Genomic DNA, 20,458 nt, shown 5'->3' with positions numbered 1-20,458 from the left:
CTGCCACCAACATAGACTCCTTGCACCACCTGTGTTTCCTTCTTCCGATTGGCTACGGCCGATCATGTGGCACCCGCGTTGACACAGTGCAAGCAAGGCATGTTGGGTTACAGGTGCATAACGGGAAGCGCTTTTTTTATACATATTTTCTTTTATGCACGCCGCTAGATGTGAGTGCGCCAAAGGCGCGCGAACCTCTAGTTTAGCACAAATGTTCTCTTCTGGCAGAAAACATACAGTAGTAAAACCACACACACAGTACACGACCTTGGACCATATGGGCTGGTCTAGCAGCTCAATACCCACCTTATGCCTCCACAATAATATGGGGAATAAACACGGAGGCGTTTACGAGGCTGCACTGTTTACATTTATCATGCTATTAAAAGAAAAGACCTTAACCGTTAACATGGTACTACTATCTCATGGTACCAATTACTGGATGCATGGTTGACTTGTGTTGCACAGCTACACTATATAGTAAGCGCGCGCACGCACGCATGCACGCACGCACACTCTATGTGCAGTATTTTGTGTCACTGGTAATTGCTTATGTATATTTACTCATTTGTCAGTGGATCACGTAACTTGGCTTCATTCTCTACTGCTTGCTTTGCTGTAATTGCTTACGCTCATCTAGTAACGCTATTTTTTCCGCTGGTGGCACTTGTGTTATATTTATTTATTTTGCTGCTGGATAATGATGGTCTTTATCGGGTGAATCATGGATCTCTCAACTGCTCTAAACAAACATTAAAGTCCATAGTCTTGGCTGGCCAAAAGACACATCATCATGTCCACATAGAGATACAATACAAGGACACAAATATTTACAAGGTGCTGTACAGAATGCAGTCAGCAAATCTTGGACAAATACCCACACACCCTTCAGGGGTACAAGGAACAGCGTCTTCGCCATATTTGGCAGCTACCGATAGTAGAAGACATTGCATGACGTTTAGCTGCTTTTTTGGCATCCAAAAGTTGTTGGAAGCCTCTTATAACCTATGTACATGCCAAAAATGAACACAAGTAGATTGCACAGTATACTATATTCTATACTGTATAGCCTAGCTCTGTGATGGTCTGGAGGAGTGGCTGATAGTGGCTGACTTTGGTCATAAAGGCTAAGCTAGAATCAAGGTGTACTAGATGTGCAAAGATTTCAGGATTTTCAGTGCAAAGTTGAAACATGGAAAGTTTGACACAGGAATGTTTGTTCATTCTCGCGCACACAGCAAAAGTACAGAACATTTAAAATAATCCAGTAAAGTAAAGATCCCTCAAATCAAAAGTAGCAGCTCTGCAAGCTCAAAACGCTTGTGGATCTGCTACTTTTGACATCCAGCCCTGGGCTCAGAGGGCCAGGAATAGCTCACTATGAAGTGTCTTGGCAGACACCGCTGAAGATTGCGTTCAGTGGCAGACGCCAAGAAACTGTCCACTGATTGGCCGCCACAAGCGCCCACAGTGAACTGCTTGTCCTATCAAAGCCCATGATGCAGGCTTGGCTGCTCTAGCGAGCCTATCCATAACACCTCCAGGGGGCATATGTCCAGTCTCTGAGTGAGTGAGAGTGTGCATATGTGTGCGTGCGCGCCTGCTGTGTGTGCATGTACTGCAGTTTTGTTCATGTTCACAGTTAGATGTAAAACAACAAAAAAATTGCCAAAAATGTTAAGGTACTCACACGTATATAACACAAACATGTGTGCGCACGTGCATGCGTGCGTGCGCGAGAGATAGACCAAGAGAGAGAGAAACAGAGAGCGAACGTGTGCCATCCATAACTCTTCCATTGTAAGTCGCAGCCAGCAGGCCTAGCTGTAACACCTCATTATTCCAAGCCAAGGCAGGAAATGGGTTTTCAGAGAGCACTCACCAGGCTGAGCTCTCTCACATTAGGGAGGTGCAATAATAGGTCCACTCATACCACCAGCAGTGTTGATTCCGTCCACTAAAACTATGACGAAGAATGTTAGCCTTTTTTCACTGACGAAAACTAAATGAAAACGAAGCTATGATTGATGACTTAAGTCTTAAACTATGACGATTTCAGAGGGACTAGTGGAGGAGAGATCAACAAGTAATTTTATGCTTTGGTTGCACGCTGAAAATTGTGAGCTACTATCTTCAGCATGCAACCAAGTGTAAAACCAGCCATTACGTCGACTAAATCACATGTACATTGACTCAAGTCTTTTACCCTCGGTCCCAGGCTTACTTATCTGCAAAAAGAAAGACCAATCACAACACTTGTTTCATCAAATCCCGCAACTTCCGTTGATAGTCTTTTCAGCGTAGGTCTTGCCCAGGGCGCAAGTCTTTTGATATTTAGTCGAATAAAACTAGACTAAAGAATGTCAGATGGCAACACTAAGCAGCACAAGCTAGTGCAGAATTATTATTATTCAATTTGGTATGCACAGATTAGCTAACAGGGCACTTCATCCACTAACAACATCTACTTATTATGCACATGCACACGGGCATCACATGCATTTGGCTGAGCTAGAGTGACTGAGAGCTAATGAGACTGAGTTTTTGTTTCCAGAGAGCTGGTTTTCATCCATGGGGATCGTGCTATTAACCACTTAAAGGACAACTTTAGTTTTTTTTCAACCAAGGTTCATGTTCTAGGTTGTTATTAGAGAAAGTAAAAGATGAGTGTTATTTTTTTGGGTCTTGACCTGAAACGTTTGGGAACGACTGCTCTAGACTGTTAACTGGAACACTTTTCTTTCTCCTTCACCAAATCTCAACAAAAAATATAGCTCATCACAGGCATTACAGTACTGTAGATATTTTGTATTTAGTTGTTTCTTGTTTGACCCCCCCGCCCTCTTCTTTCCCAGCTAATGTTCCCCACCAGAAAATGGATGCTGGCAAGTGGTTAATACAGAACAAAAAATGTAATAAAAAATACCATAGCTTAAAGCCTCACTGAAATATTGTATTAAAGTTGTAAAAGTTAACCGGGCTATTTAAATAATAATAACATTCTTCATGAAGAAAACAAGGATGGCAGCCAGAACAAGTGCAAGTTTAACGAGGATATGGGAAAATATGCATGCAGGAATTATGTGTGCCAGTTACAGTATACAGTATATTGTATTAACATACTCTAGCATATAGAGTTCGGTTTACCACAAATGTTTTATTCATTAAAATTAGCCCTGAGTCGGGGCTTTAACCTTTTCGACTGGCATTCTAGCAAAAGACGAAAAATAATCGATAGCAAACACTATAGGGGTTAATAATAATTATTTAGCCCTTACTAAATCATTGATTTCTCAAATCCATTATAAGCAGTATAACCTCCAGCACTTCCCTTGACGCCGGGCAAGGTGTTTACAAGCTGAAAACATGTCACCCTCATTCCACTTTGCTGTATCACATGCAGGTGGAAATACATTTAGGTATCTTTACTAGTACTGTACAGCACGATGTAACTTTGTCTTTATCAATACAATGTAATGTTGTCAAATTGAACTAAGTAACATACTCTACCTGTATCGAGCATGTAAATGCAATATAACTTTTTAATGACAAATTTAGATCATGTTCAAAGGTCATGTCTCACTTACACACAGGATCTGACATTAACAGCACTATACTAGGCTACGGGCCTTTTACTTACTGAAAGTAAAACATCATAGTCCTTCTTCCACCATTAATACAATATAACTCATACACACCTTGTAGGTACAGTATGTAAATGCAATATAACTTTTTTATGACAAATTTAGATCATGTTCAAAGGTCATGTCTCACTTACACACAGGATCTGACATGAACAGCAGCACTATACTATAGGCTACGGGCTTTTGACTTACTGAAAGTAAAACATCAGAGTCCTTCTTCCACCATTAATGAGTAGTATAACCTCCAGCTCATCAAGCAAGGTCTTTACAACCTCCCAACACGTCAACCACATTTCACTCAGCCCTACTCATCTCCTTATTAGCATCCCTTACAAAATCCACCTAAATGTGTAAAGTGCTTGTTAACTCCTATTCATCACGACAAGATCATTGTCCACGTGGACTGGCCACTGGATCGGGGGCTTAATCAATTCCATTACAATAATAATACAACTGATTTAATTTCTCCCTCGCAGCCACTTAAGAGTCTTTGTCATTCACACCAATTAAGACGGGGTGCAAATTGAATAGATGTGCTCCCGTTTGTTCGAATCTCAGTCAATTAGGGTAACAAGGTGTTTACATTACCTCGGGTTGAGGTACCGCACCGCAGAGCGGAGACGAGAGAGAGAGAGACACTAAAAGGTTAAACCACTATATTCTGATAGTAATCAGTGCGTGTTTGTTCAGTCACAGGGGTATCTTATATATTTTTAATAAACAGAAAATATATTTTCACCTTAATTTTTTATAGTGTTCTACTTCCAATTGTGTTGCCATCACTTCAAATTTCACTCTTTTAATCTGTATCCTGAGTTATCCATCCTGATTGGATACAATTGGTATTCCGACACGTTTAATAAAGAGTGGAGAGACTCCCGTTATCCTCGATAGCAATGAGCACTATCAGAATATAGAGCTATTTAACACTTATTTTAACCAAAGAAAATCACAGACACTACCCTTAAAGTAAACCCATAGAGCCCCCGAAGTCCTGACGTCACTGTCAGAGGGCGTCAGTCCCCAGGTTCGTGTACTTTTTATTTGCATTGTAATCTCCATAGGGGGGATTTTAAATTGCCTCATATAAGAACTGTGTTTGAAAAATAAACCGATCACCCCAGCCTTTTCACTCATATGGATATGAAGCATCGACTGAAAGTGAAAATGTACAAATATACCCAAAGAGTAACGAAATAAGCGTTAGAAATGAGTCAAACAACCCAGAGACTACATTTCCGGGTAGGCGGGTGGCTGCATCTGCACGGAAACTGATTGTTAATTATGTTTATTTTTATTTTATTGATATTTAATGTTTCGTGGTTAGTACAAGTCAAGTCACCACCAGCTGAGCTTACGTCAACGAGGAATCTCAGGAACGCAATGTGTTGACAGCTGGGCGTGGCGTATATTAGCAGCGACATTGCCTTCTTATGTAGTTTCAAGGCTTTTGCGGCCACATTAATTCCATTTTCTCCAGAAACTGGCTGTATCAAATATGAATGGACATCATTAACGATGCACAGCCACTCCCCTGACAGAAAGGCCGGGGTGGTAGGTTTATTTTTCAAACATAGTTCTTATATGAAACGACCTAAAATCGCCCTATGGAGATTTCACTGCAAATAAAAAAATACATGAACCTGTGTATTGGCGCCCTCTACTGAAAGTGACGTCAGACTTCGGTGCTCTATAATACTTTGTTGACCACAACAATCTCGTCGCTGAAAATAGACGTCGTGAGCTTGCAAAATGGCTACTTTCGCAGAATGTTTGCTTCCAGAAAATAGGGTTCACGTGGGGAAAAAAAAAGACGCAAAGCTGTTTCTACAATATTGCTTCCTGTATTTAAAACAATCCATATTTTTGGTTTGTGTTGCTGATTACAATAAGCTCCACTGTTTCCCCGCTGCAAATCAGAAGCGTTGTCTTGAGAAGCACAGCTGGAAGAAAATGATTAATCCAAAGCTTATACAACACAGCATAGTGCACTGCACTTTATTGCATGTGACACACTGCCATACAAAACAACTCATTAGTCATACTGTACGCGTTATGGAGAATGAACCTTGCACGCCAGATGGAGAGCAGAGTGAGAGCAGCTATAGTATAAACGCACAACAAATCAAATATTGTAAGCTGTGTGTAGTTATGTGAACGACGTCTATGTCTACTACAGAATACTACGTGTAATTGTCGGAAGGCCCGTTCCGTGATTTGAAATGTACTTGTATTGTTTGATTCTTTGAATGTTTTATTTCTCGCTGAACTTCACCATGTTATGCCGTAACAGTACGTTATTGTCCGATTTTATTTATTCTGTTTTTACGGCAAGCACTTTGTAACTTTGTTTTTGGTAGTAGTAGTAGTAGTTGGAAAGGCTGACGTGTGAGGCAGCTTGATCGACTGTAGGCCTATCACCTTGGATATGATGCTATATTTCACAGACTTTCCCTCCCAATCCAACACTTGATGCTGAGTAATTGGGCACCAGTTTTTATCTTTGGTATGACTCTGCCGATCATATGAAAGTATAGTAGTAATAGCAGCAGTGGTAATTCTTGTTTTTCTTGCGGCTTTCGCCTTTATTTTATATTTTTTATAGAGAGACAGATAGTAGGCTGACAGGAAATGGGGGAAGAGAGATATGGGGGTGTGACGGTAAAGGATGGGGAGTCAAACCCGCGGCACAATGCCAGACTCGGACTACCGGCCAAGGTGCCTGGACCACTGAGCCACGGCCCAGGCTGTGGTAATTCTTGTTGATGTGTGCGAGTATGAATAATGAAGGTATAGTTATGAGGTCAAGTTAAGAGAGAGAGAGAGAGGTGAGGGGTCATCTTAGTGGGGTCAGAAGACAAATCGCACAGACAATCAGAGAGCACTATAAAGTTAGTAAACGAGAGAGGTAGATCACGCAGACCAAGCTAATGTGTCTCATTCGACAGCACAGCCATCGTACAGTCTTCTTGGCACTGCACTGCCACCAAGCGCCAGCTATAGCGGTTCTAAATGTTAAGCACATTGTTTGATAGTCCATTAAGTAAATTGATATTGCTCATTGACTGTTGTCCTTGCCCCCCCCCCCCGGCCCACACACTGAAGCCGGAGACATGGATTGAGGCAGACACTGAGAGGTGTGCAGTCGGAGATAGCACAGGGCTAATTGGGCATGTTGCTTGTGTACATAGTTTGTATGTATGGTACAAAACAGATGGAATTGTGTTTACATACGCATAAACTGTGAGGCTGTAGCCTTGTGGAAACCATGGGATGTCATCAACTGTCGTCAACCTTAAAGCATACATACAGTAATAAGCACAGCCTATACATATGTACTGTATTTAGAAAATATGCAGCGCAATTTACAATTTGCAGGCTTGCAGCACTTCCAGCTGAACTCAGTAACCACTGTATAGCGTTTATTTTAGGAGACTCTGGAGAGGGTGATTAGAGGACATGGTGAGAACAGACCAATAAAAGAACAGAAAAAGCTAAACAAAAACCAATACATGAAGGTTGAATTTCATTGTCTCGTACGCCGACAGGGTTGCATTAGCACTGACAGCTCGGAAAGGTTGTCTGGAGAGCCGCTGTGTCTTTGGTTAACAGGATATTATGAACAATAGAAGTCAAGTCGAGTCACTTTTATTTATCCGCCGCATTTTAAAAAGCAACACGGGAGAGTTGACACAAAGTGCTTCGCAGGCGGCCGAGGCGGGATGGATTAACAACACAAAGCAGACTATGAATAAAGGAAAGGAGCAACACTCGAGTTCACAGCAGGACCAACGAGAGACAACACACAAGAATAACAACCGGAAAAGAAACAGCAGATGGAACACAAAGGAATTATAACCGTTATAGCCACACAAGGAGTGCAAGTAGAACTTAAACTGATTAAGATGCAGAAAGAGGACATTAAAATGCATTTAAGAGTGGACTTGACAAAAAACCTCAGGCTAAAGAAGGGCCATTCACAGCAAGCACTATAACTCTATCATTGTTGTAATTGAAGAGGACGGCACGGTTGGTGAACGATAGTAATAGTTATCGTTATGGTTATAGCATTTGGTGTGAAAAGCCCCTTAACAAGAGAGAAAAGAGGGGTGTTTAAATGTAATTTGAAATGGTCATTTGTGCAATAGGATTCAGAGGGAATGTAACTTTACTTTACATTCATACAGGTAATTAGCTATTAACACTTGCGTGACGGCATAAAGCCGACCTACCACACAAACAAACTTGAGATAAAATGCATGTTCTTTTCCCTGCAAATTCATTGGCTACTGCCTCCCTCCCCCTCGGGGCTCCACACCTTGTAACACCTACTCCCCCACAAAGGGGGGGTGAATTAATGTATGAGTTTATCATTAATTCATCGTTAATCAAGCGTTAATTAAGTCTATGGTTTAGCCCCTTAGAATAAAGTGTTACCAAGGGAGGTGACCCTTTGACCTTGGTTAGTCTTTTTACAGTTCAGGTTAAAAACTACAGCAGGTAAAAACATGGCTAGGATGCATATATGACACTGTGGGACATTGTTATGCAGTGTGAAGCGTCACAGCTGCAGCTGAACCCATTAAAAGGGATATTTCACAACCAAAAATACTTTTCTTCCTATCAATTAGTCACCCAATGGGGCTATGCTCCCTATACTCCCTATGGAGACACACCAATTCTCCTTTGTGTCTCCATAGGGAACCACTGCTGGTCAAATTATTGGCTTAGTAATGTGAGAAAAAAATTATACAAAAAACAAACAACAAAATACATGCCATCTCCGATATTCATAAGTAGGTGGCCGCCGTCTTAGGAGACTGGAATCTGTTATGGGAGAGGGAACCTGAACACGGCTTCTGAACCATTCTTTATCCCCATGGTCACTGAATTAAATCTATCTTCCTCAATTAACCATCCTTGGTTAGATCGATGTGGGTTTGTATTGACACAGTATACTGTTGACTATTGTCTCTGTTTGCTCAAAGGCACACCCGTGGCTCTGGGTCACACCTAAGTCTAGCACACTCATTATTAAATGAATTAGCTACAGCTGTGTTTCTTGCACTGTTTTAATCTTCTATAGCTTTTAGTCAGACTTGAAAAAACAAACGACAACATCAGCCTAGTTAGTAATGTCCCATTAATGTGAGATGGAGACGAGAGCCAATTGCTGAAAAGATGACCCACTGCACTATGTCATGGGTTCTCAAAGTGGGGTCCGGGGACCCCCAGTGGAAGTTCCAGGGGGTCCCCAGCAAGAGGGGTCCTCCAGTTAGTTAACAATCTAGCGGCTGTACAGTACAGTATGTAGTCAAACCCATACAGGTACACAGGGACTTTAAGACACAAATTGGATTACCTGTCCACCCACACCCAGTTATCCCATTCTGGCACACATCATGGACACGTGGTCACAGATACACACATTATGGAATCTCCATAGAAAAGTGCTTGTCAAAATAGGGTTTGAGCTTGTACAAATCTTCTCTTCTGAAAAAAACAATTGTGATGCCAATAAATATTTTTGTACTATTTACTATGTAATATTTTAATAAATTCTGGATTTTATTTCTACATTTCAGTATTGACACTTTTACAAAACATGCAAGTACTTTTCCCACCACTGGCTGGTGCTGCATTTTGAGGCGTCTGTGGATGCACTCGTTTAAGAACACCCCACACCCACCCTGCCAGAGCGACTGCTTGAGTTTACCCAATCGATCACTCCCCAGCCGCATGGATTGTGTTTCGATAGAGATAGGACACTTCTCACTCGCCGCGACCTCCATGGGAATTATATCACTCAAATAAATCCCACCCCGCACACTGCCATCGAGTCAAAATCTCTTTGGATCCACATCATTCACATGGACGGCATATTTTGTATTCAGAGCGGTGGTGAATGTTTTGCCCAAACGCAGCGAGTTTGCTGCCATTTGATAATGTGCATGGGGAGCTCATATTTCATGCATTCACTTTCTCTCTCTCGCTCTCTCTCACCCCCCCTCCCACGCACGTATAAGCTCGTTCACAGGCTGTGTTGATTTTTAGTCATATCTTTTGAATAAAACTTAATTTAGTTAAGTTACAACTAAAATAAATATAACATTTTAGTCTAAAATTTCTTAATATGTATGTTAGCAAGTCTTCAAGGCGCCATAATGGCTGATTTTACACATTTTTTTCACACGGTTGCATGCTGAAAATAGCTCACAACGTCTCATTGTGAGCGTGTAGTTCAGCTACAGAGATTCAGAGTGCAACACCTGAGCAGAACCAAACACAATATGACTTGTATTTACCGGTAGTTCTTCTGGATCTCTTCTCCACTAGTCCGTCCCTAACATTTTAGTCTAGTTTTTATTTGTTGACAAAATTGTCAGTATATTTAGTCTTAGTTTTAGCTTAGTTTTTATTTAGTGTTCGGTGAAAAAAGGTAGTCGAACATTTTTCGCCTTTTTAGTCGACAAAATCAACACTGCTCATAAGTATTGTGTAAGCTTGTTCTTGTTTTACACAAGCACGCACACACGCACGCGCGCGCTTGAGCGAGCGAGCGACAGACCAAACGTGTTGTTTCCCCTGCAATAAATGCCCATATTATGGTGATGTAGGAGGTTAGGGAGCCGCGTCATATAAAATGGCTCTTTGATGGCGGCTCTGCCGTGGCATTGACTCCGGTGTGAAACCCAACCCTAAAAAAACCTTTACAGCCTCGTGAAACCTAGAGAGCGTTCGTCTCTGCCCCGAATAAACGTTCAATCGAATCTCCCGCTTGATTTACGAGACGGAGTAAATCTGAACACACATTGTAGTAAACATTTAACACGTCTGGGAATTTCTTATTTTTTTGTCATAATCTTTTACTGTTAATTGGCTTTGGGACACTATACAAGCTGCTAGTGCATTGGCCTGCATCGGGTGGAAACCTCAGTCACATGTCCCAAACCTCAGTCACATGTCCCAAACCTCAGTCACATGTCCCAAACCATTACTTTTATCAAGATTCAACTAAAAAGAAAAACACAGCAAATAAAATTGCCAATCTACAAGCTCACTATGTTGCTACCTTTCCGTGACACTGTAGTAGGTAACTTACGAAACAAAAACACGAAAGGTTTAAATGTGGAGATACGAGGTGTCCGGACGACCGCCACACAGCGTCTGAGACGGTCTGCTTCACCGGTGATTACGACACTCTACAGCTCGCTCGCTAATTGAGCCATTATTATTATTATGGTCACTTGAATCAACAGGCTTTAGATGGGAGCTGCTCTGCAAATAGATCATCACACCCGACAGTGTATGTGTATGTGTGTGTGTGTGTGTGTGTGTGTGTGTGTGTGTGTGTGTGTGTGTGTGTGTGTGTGCGCAGTCTGCGCACTACTGGTGAGGGTCAAATGTCTCCAAAACAAATTGGCTAGGGAAATCGACATTGTGAGGACAATTTATCTGGTCCTAACAAGAGAAATGTTTGTTTTTATGGTTACGTGTTACAATTAGGAAAATATTCTGCATTTAGAAGTCAGGTTCAGGGTTTGGGTTAAGAGTTATATGTCTAATTCATGCTTTTTTGCATGCCGGTTGCTCGACATCGCACTTAAGTCTGAGTGTAACTCAGTTTTTTCACTTATTCGTTTAGTACAAGACACAGAATAAACAAAATCGTATCCATGGTCAGGCAATGCCCTTTTGATTGTTTACTGTCTTAGTATACATATGATACGGTTGATGATGATGCGTGTTCGGTCTTTTAATTAGATTTTCTTTTATTGTATTTTTTGTATTTTTATTTGTTTATCTTGTCTATCCTTGTATTATATAATGTTTTTGTGTTCATACATAATGTCCATGCATACGTATTCTGTTGTTGTTGCTTGTGTTTGTTTTTTCTGTTTATTTGTAAAAAGAAAATCAAATAAAGTACTGATCATAAAGAATAATCGTATTAGTAGTATCAATACTATTTATGACTATTATATACTGTAGGTTCACGCCATCTTCATCTTGGGGTCTTTCTGTCCTAGTGAGAACTCTACACGAGTGATTATACGTTAGACCACAGACCCCCACAAAAGTGTACTAATAGAACCACATGGACCGGTAAGTCCATGTGGTTTGATTTGGTTCCATTTGTACACTGAGTTACAGACCCGTAAGGTCCATTTTGTGTCTAATATTTTTTGCTGTGGACCCCTTGGAAACCCCAAGGGGTCCTCAAAGACCGCAGACCCCACTTTGACATCCACCGCTCTACACATCATACATTCTCAGAGTGCATTGACGCGTTCAGTCCAATCTAATCCAACTCTATTTATAAAAGCACATTTAAAAAACATCAGAGTTGGCAAGAAATAAATAGGAGGCTCGCATAAAAAAGCAATGACCAGAATACATTAAGAACAATAAGACTGGAAATAGAAATAGGCACTCAGTCTCAAGCTGTGTAAAAAGTCAAGGAGTTAAAATTAGTTTCAAGACATTAAACATGTAGCATTTATCTGTCCATTTTGACACCAAAAAGGACAAGACTCTAAAATTGGACTACTTTTGATCAACATACGGTAACATCAATCTGGAGGGCTGAAGAGGCAATTGTAGACGTTTAGTTTGAATTCTAACCAGACTGTTTCATTATGCTTTAAATGCCAGAGTAGATTCATTGTGGGGAGAAAACAGACAGATTTAACTTTTAGTGAATTGCATTTCCACCAGTTTTGATTTTGACAGTCAGTTTGATTTAGTTTAGTCGTCATAGTAATTTGAATACAATTCTGTTAAGTCATCTGAAATGATTTAGGCAACTTTTAGTCTAGTTTTAGTCGACCAAATATAAGATTTTCTTTTTAAATGTATTTTTGGCGGGCTGTGATGCCATTTAAATGGCAATTTTCACTTGCTTGTAGATCTGCTCATTTCAGAGTGCAACACCCGAGCACAACCAAACTTCTACTGGATCTCCTCCACCACTAGCCCCTCCCGTCTAGCTTTTTATCTGTTGACGATTGTCAATATATTTAGTCTCAGTTTTAGTCATCATAGCTTTTTTGTCATCTGTTGTCATCTGTGAGACAAAAGGTAGCCAGAGACCATTTTTGGTTATAATTTTACTCAACAAAATCAACACCGTTTTCCACATCATATTAATCAGAGAAAATAACCCCCATCCTAGTTCCCTCTCAATATGGTGCATCTCTAAGGCGTGACCCTGGATCAGTGGAGGCTGTGTGATATCCGATGCTAAAGCCTGTGGTCACTTTAATCCCCTCACAATGAGATTATCCCTATGTTGGAATAGCGGGCAGTGACCTCCCATCAGATGTGTGTCTAAGGCGTACGCACACGCATACGCGCACACACACACACACACACACACACACACACACACACACACACACACACACACACACACACACACACAGAAAAAGAGTGTTGATTCCCCTGCCCTACCTCTAATAAGTGGTGGACAGTAGCCGACTAAGTGCATTTACCATCACCATAATCTCTGAGGGAAATATTGAATGTTTTACTCCATAGCTTTTGATTGTTACTGCAAAACATGAGACATGGACTGAGTAGGCCTAGAAAAACATTGTGCTATTTTATCATCATCATTAGTGAGGACCAATTATATGAACAGTGGTGAAGATTTGGTTCTCAAAGTGGGGTCCGGGGAACATCAGGGGTCCCTCAGTAGTTCCCCCAGAAATAATTGTTATCATATTCATATAGCGTCACATCATTTTAACCACTTTAACCATATTTCACACGTATAAACAAACCATGAAAATGTGTTCAACTCAAATCTTTGCTTCTGGAGGTCCCTGAAAATATGTTTGAAGTGGGTCTTCAGCCAAACATATCATTTTGAGCCTCCTTGACATGCAAAAGTTTGAGAACCTTTGTCTACAGGTGATTTTATTGTATAAGTGGTGATATTAGTACTTTTTTGCACTATTTTAACTATAGGATCATCTGCAAAACTTTGGTCATTCATGCTTTTTATGTATTTGGAAGACAATAAAGATCTCTCTCTCTCTCTCTGAAGTACTTTTACTTTTGCTACTTCAAGTTAGTGATGGGACGATTATAGCGAGATAAATAATTGTGGGTTTACGATCACAATAATGCATGCATTTATTCCACATGTATGAAATCACGAAGCAAAACACGAACAATGCAGCAGCCAAACAACGCAGTAGCTAAATAATACATGCAAAATGATGAATAATACATAAAAAGTACATATTTAAACAGCCATGCAGGGCTGCAGGACCTCTGCCTTCAAAGCACTTCAACTGTAATAAAAAAAAACTATTTTCACTTCTTTCGCTTCTTTCTTTTTTCACAGAGCCTCAGTTAATTAATTCTGTCCATGTTTTAAATTCACGGATAATAGTAAAACCGTTTAATAGTCCCGTCCTTACTTCAAGTATGCCAATACTTCTGGCCGCGTGCACACACACACACACACACACACGTTGCAACGTTTACTTAAGTAAAACAGCTCCGACTACACTGTGTGTGTCTAAGACAGACCCCCACTGATCCCTCTATAAGCCACACCTTAGTGACCGGTCCAGTATAAAAGGCCCGGTCCTCAGCAGACAATCATCATCAGTCCTCCAGCAGCAGCTCACATCTGGAACATCCTCACCTGAACCTGACAACCAAGAGAACCATGGAGCTCAAAGCAACCATATTGGCCCTTCTTCTCATGGTGTTCCTGGGACACTCTCACACACACCCGGTAAGAACCTGCCTGATGGCTCAAACTTGCACTACACTATCAACTTTATAGTTTACATTTGTGTGATTATTATAATCAGTTTGTCTGTTATACATTGTTACAGCAGCCGATCTATTACGTCACATCTGCTATTTTCCCTATTTTGGGGAAAGGTTTAAGCCTAGAATGCTTTCACCTAAAATGAAATGGCCAAAATGTTGATGCCAGGCTGAAAGTGGTTAAGGGAAGATCATCTTTCCCCACCAAAAAAAATCAAAACAAAACAAATTGATAAGTTCAACTTCAATAGCACCCCTACTGTCCACAGTACTGCGGGTGACATATGATAATAACCCCTACTGTCCACGGTAGTGCGGGTGACATAATGATAATATGAAACATTGACCCTGTCTTTTCTTTCCGTCACAGCACCAGGGTACGAACGGCCACGGTCACGGTCCCGGTGAGTGCTCTCGTCTATGCCAGTTAATTTCTGCATTTCTGTCTTCATTGATGACATTACACTATTATTATTATGATTATTTATTGTATTTGTCTTCTACTGTACAGAGGAGCTGCTGGGATTCGACGACACGGACTTCACAGACATCATCTTGACCATGAACAACGGTTAGTAGTCTATACTGTACAGGAACTATGGCTCAATGCCATAGTTCCTGTAGATATGCATTAGGGCCATTTGATAGGATTGTTTTATCGAAAGGGGTTGTGAGCTACGTTTACTTTGGTACTTTAAGTCTATTTTGATGCCAATACTTTTTGTACTAATTTGTTTTGTACAGTGCACAGTATCAATTATGGAATAAAAGCGTCTAATATATTATTTATGCCCCAAAATCTATAAATCTCAGACACTATTAAGGTTTACCTAACGTTTAACCATAACACATATAAAGAAAACCTTGAACAAGATGTCTGGCTGACAATCTCATCTGTCTATGTTGTGTTATCTCTGACTACAGGGTCTAGGGACTTTCTGCTGGAGGGAGACATATTTGTTTCTAGAAAAAGGAATGCCATGAAATGCTCCAGCACAACATTCGACTGTTACTGGCCAAAGTCAGCCAACGGCAACGTGGAGGTCCCATTCATCTTCAGCCCCAAATACAGTAAGGTTTCCTACTCGCCTAGAGTCATGGTTTACCATGGTACATCTCTAAATACAGTAAGGTTTCCTACTCGCCTAGAGTCATGGTTTACCATGGTACATCTCTAAATACAGTAAGGTTTAATAATCGCCTAGAGTCATGGTTTACCATGGTACATCTCTAAATACAGTAAGGTTTAATAATCGCCTAGAGTCATGGTTTACCATGGTACATCTCTAAATACAGTAAGGTTTAATAATCGCCTAGAGTCATGTTTACCATGGTACATCTCTAAATACAGTAAGGTTTAATAATCGCCTAGAGTCAAGGTTTAAAATGGTACATGTCTAAATAAGTAGGGCATTAATTAAAATAAGAATAATGTTTATGGAGATACGGAGGTTTCTGCCCAGCAGCAACACATTATTTTCTGAAACCTTTAACTTTTAGATTTTTGGAAACCTTTCACCTATGACGGCATACTTAAAATAGTGATCAATATTCTAAGCGATTATTTTATAAAATTATCTATTATCAGGGTTTTTTTTTAATTGATTAGATCCATCAGTTAATGAACCGTTTCTTCACCAATAGTCATTCCACACGTTGTGCTGACACACTCTATGCTTTCTGCAGACTCGGCCGAGATAGAAGTGATGCGGGGCGCCATGGAGGAGTTCCACTACAGGACGTGCGTCCGCTTCGTCCCCCGTCCCGCCGGGGAGAGGATGTACCTCAGCATCGAACCCAAACACGGGTGAGGCAAAGGCGCAACACGGCCCGACGGCCGTTCACCACTTGCACACTTGTTAACGCTGAACCCATTCCCATGGAGCGTCACCATACCGCTATAGACCTGGAACGCATCGGTGTCACTTTTTTAGCCTGTGTCATGCCGTGCTACGAGCTTGTAGATCTGCTATTTTTGAAAAAAGTTCGTGAAAACGTGTGCAAAATATTCTTTCACAGCACACGTTTTCACCTCAAATATTTGCTTCTGGGGGCAAAATATTTTCGGATGGGGGTCTGCAACCAAATACAGATAATTCTGGGGGTCCTTGACATGAAATAGTTTGTAGCAGCACTGATAAGTCGTTCAGAAAACTGATTTTAGAAGACATTTTGTAGAATCAGGCCCTCTGGTCTTATAGGGTTAAGGGCAGCCCACACCAAGCACTGTAACTGCGTCGTTTAGCACTGTCATCATTATAGCTGTTGGTGCGTGGGCTCCACTTGAGTTAGTACGATTATTAAAACTATAGCTTTATAGTTATAGTTACAGTTATAGTGCTTTAGAGTGCCAGAGAGTCAAATATTTTATTTACACTAATGCGTTCTCTTACAGTATGCTTATATAAGTTTGTTTGATCCTATACAGTATGTTGATGCCAGACGAGTGGACACAATGAAATATAACTTCCGGAAATGTAATGAAATGACAATCCCGAGAGTCAGGACTGTGTTTGAAAGTTAATTTCCAGCGGCTCTAATCTGAGCGCCCTAACGCAATAAACCCCCGCCAGACTGCACGGCTCCAAACACCATGAATCAAACGCGCAATTATTAGCAAAATGCGATTGGTCTCCAGGCGGCAAAGTAGTCTCTCTCTCTCTCTCTCTCTCTCGTGAAACAAGACAGGACATTCTGCATAATTTACTTTTGAAGTACATTTTGAGTATTTCTACATTGCAGTATTGATATGTACTTAAGTAAAGAATGTGAGTACTTTCCCCACCACTGGTTACAATACTGATTACTCTCTCTCTCTCTCTCTCTCTCTCTCTCTCTCTCTCTGCAGGTGCTACTCGTCAGTGGGGCGTATGGGGGACGTGCAGGTGGTGTCGCTGCAGAGGATCGGCTGCGTGACGCACGGCGTGGTGCAACACGAGCTGCTCCACTCGCTGGGCTTCCAGCACGAGCAGAGCCGCAGCGACCGCGACGAGCACGTCCGCATCAACTGGGAGGACATCCTGAAGCGTAAGAGAATGAAGCAATACTAGAGCGCCGCCCGTCGGGCACTGGCCCACTTGGAACGATGCAAGTTAGGAAATGCATGCGCCACAGGCACCAGGCACCGCCCTCCCTGTGGTGGTGTGGAACATGTGTGTCTTATTTGACAAACCTTGTGTTTTTCACAATATTTATCTGTGGAACAGAGTCAAACTAATTCCTACAAGTCCAAGTCCCTGTCAGGGTGGGGGTCCCCAGTTCAATTATAATTACAATCATTCTTTATGATGTAGGAAGGACATTATCTAAATCCTTCCTTACAGCAGATTAATAACACGGCAGGCTAGTGCATTAAGTAACACAGCTGCAGTGAATCGAATTGATAATGGCCGTGTTACATTAAGGTGTGCCACTGTGCAAACAAAGTATTGACAACACACACCTACATCCAACACAGCTGTTATTAGCGAGCAGGGGCCATGTCGCTTACACCACACTACAAGGTCAGTCCTGGGAAGCCTAGCCATGTTTTTACCTGCTGTACTTTTTACTCTGAACTGAAAAATAACAACAACAATAATACAATAATAATAATACAAAATCAGCCAAGGGTTTCATTGATCTTTAAAATGAGTTTAAGTCCAGGACTAATAAAACGTTATTAAAGTGAATGTTGGTCCACCTTGACACTTGTCTCCTTTGCCTCATCAGATTCCAAGGTCAACTTCAAGAAGCGGGAGACCGACAATCTGTACACTCCATACGACTACAATTCTGTAATGCACTACGGAAGGTAAAGGCAAAGGAACACTTAAGCCACATTAGCCTAGCGTCCGTATTCTGGGAATGTCAGGAAAACATTGGGCCGATCTACTGTACATGCTTTGCATTGTGAGCATTATGTGTCTTTGAAATGTATTACAAATACTTAAAGTACAGACAATCCAAAAAGTACTTTCCCCCCAGTGTTGATTTTGAAAAATATTCAGCGACTACTGTAAATCTTTTCCAGCCTCGTTCGCCCAGACTTTTTTTTCCTTTGAAAACAAACATCACCACACTAACTGTACTGCATCTAGGCCACCCCTGACCCCCCCCCCCCTCCCCGTCTCTAAATCCACTCCAGCCCTTTGTTTTCTTTCTCCTTTTCTTAATGCTTACGTTAATCCTCTTGCTTCCCCTCTCCGTAGGACCGCCTTCGCCAAGAGCGCGCGGCGTGAGACCATCACGCCCATCCCCAACGCCAACATCCGGATCGGGCAGAGGAAGGGCATGTCCGACATAGACGTGCTGAGGATCAACAGGCTCTACAAGTGCCCGCCGGTCACCAAAGAGCAGTGGAGGCAAGGCGAGGCGGTGAGGCAGGCCAAGGAGAAGAAGGAACGAGAGGAGGCGGCCAAGCCCAAGGTCAAGAAACAGTACTTCAAGAACAAGTCAACAATGTTTGGTTGATCTACAAGCTTGTGGATCTGCTACCTGTTGATGCTTGTGTGATACTGTAGTAGGCCTATGTTCAAGTTAGAATATGGAGATGAGGTTTATTTGCCACTCACTTTATGCAGGCCAGGCGCATACCCTCTATATACTTTTCAGAGCATTATAACACTGTACACTTAATGGGTGTATTCATCTTGTTTAAATCTGCATTGCATGACACTACATTATATACAGTATACTGTGCATTCACACTGCAGAGAAGCTTCTCTTGGAATACTTGCCAATGCATACATTTTAAAGCCATTAATGTTCCGGACGATAAAACATAGTGAGTTAATTTGCAGTTCTAACTACTGCATCGTGACTGTAATTACATTTAACGCTAAACGTCTCTGCGCATATACGAGCCAACAATGTGCGCCAGGGTGAGGTAACTTCACACATTCTAAAGTAATTTATGCTGTCATGGAAAGTGTCAATTTGTTTCTGTTACTGTGAAATATGTATAAATAAAAAAGCAAGCAAACAAAATGACACAAGTTGCAATTATTTGACTCTTTGAAGATGAAAGCGCACTGAGTGTGGTGGGCCCTCTTGTCGTTTGTTTATTCAGTGAACGCGTTCAGAAATCATCATTGAGCCAACTAGCCTCCAGGCTCTACAACAAAGCATGAGACCCTGGCCTGTTCTTGGAGTTCACATGGACTACTGTCATGTACTCTCTGTGAAACCACGTCAGATGCCTTTTAACAAAACGCTTTTAAACCAAAACTCTCACCCCAAAACACAATCGTCCCAGGCACAAATCCAGTGACCTCGCTTTATGCCTAAAAAAAAGCTAACCTTATTCCTTAACCGCAGTAAAACGGTGCCAAAATCTAACCCTATTCCTAAACTTAACCTCAGTATGCCTAACCTAAAAACTAATAGGTTACAAGGATACAGCCCCAGCATGCAGTTGGCAAAAATAAATGGGGGCGTGTGTGTTTTGGGGTGAGCCTTCCGGTTACCCTTTTAACCACTCAAAGGACAACTTTGAGCCTCTCCATATAATCGGTCCTCACTAATGCTCATGATAAAATGCTACGATTCTTTTCAGAGGAAGGCTGTGGCAGTTCACAAACCATCCTACCAGTGACATCATTAATTATTATTATTACTATAATTATTATTAATGTGAAAACAATGATAGCATCCGTTATAGCATGCTAACTTTCCAGTTTCCAGGAATAGAAAGTCTGCAGTTATACTATTACTGTATGTTGCATTTCTCATGGATGTCACCAGTAGGCGTGTTCCTGAACCGTCCACAGCCCTCTTCTGAAACATGGAGTCCGTGGTGGTGATGATCCATCCGAGGTTCAGATGTGATTTGTGATTTTTCATCGCATCCCTCCCGAGTCCCGACATATTATTATATATTTCTGCCGAAAGGTAAACAGCGCGAGCTACTGCTAACACAAGCCGTTTCTTACAATGGAGGTCTGCGAGCGAGTAACCCAGATGTGAGAACATGGTAATCTGCCCCAATTCTCGAAAATGTTCCCCCCCATTTTAGCCGACGAGATCGAAAATCTTAAAACGTG

At 41.4% G+C, this 20,458-nt stretch overlaps 2 protein-coding genes across 3 annotated transcripts in view; one reads left to right on the top strand and one right to left on the bottom strand.

Annotated features, from left to right (window-relative positions):
• The window catches only part of LOC308334137 (MAM domain-containing glycosylphosphatidylinositol anchor protein 2), a 298,760-nt gene that overhangs the window by 217,786 nt on the left and 60,516 nt on the right, over positions 1-20,458 (bottom strand). The gene's annotated exons all lie outside the window — the stretch shown is intronic.
• On the top strand, positions 14,329-18,887 carry LOC308334078 (low choriolytic enzyme-like; the record flags this gene model as incomplete). Its single annotated transcript, XM_080790666.1, has 8 exons — positions 14,329-14,397; positions 14,806-14,839; positions 14,947-15,006; positions 15,360-15,506; positions 16,122-16,242; positions 17,284-17,462; positions 18,147-18,228; positions 18,626-18,887. 8 exons carry the CDS (start codon positions 14,329-14,331, stop codon positions 18,885-18,887), a joined length of 954 nt encoding a protein of 317 aa, XP_080646792.1.

Source organism: Protomyctophum bolini (assembly GCF_963924005.1).
Source record: "Protomyctophum bolini genome assembly, chromosome: 19".
In the NCBI taxonomy this organism is placed as follows: domain Eukaryota; kingdom Metazoa; phylum Chordata; class Actinopteri; order Myctophiformes; family Myctophidae; genus Protomyctophum; species Protomyctophum bolini.
Note: the sequence above shows the minus strand (reverse complement) of the source record. Positions and strands in the feature narration are given on the sequence as shown.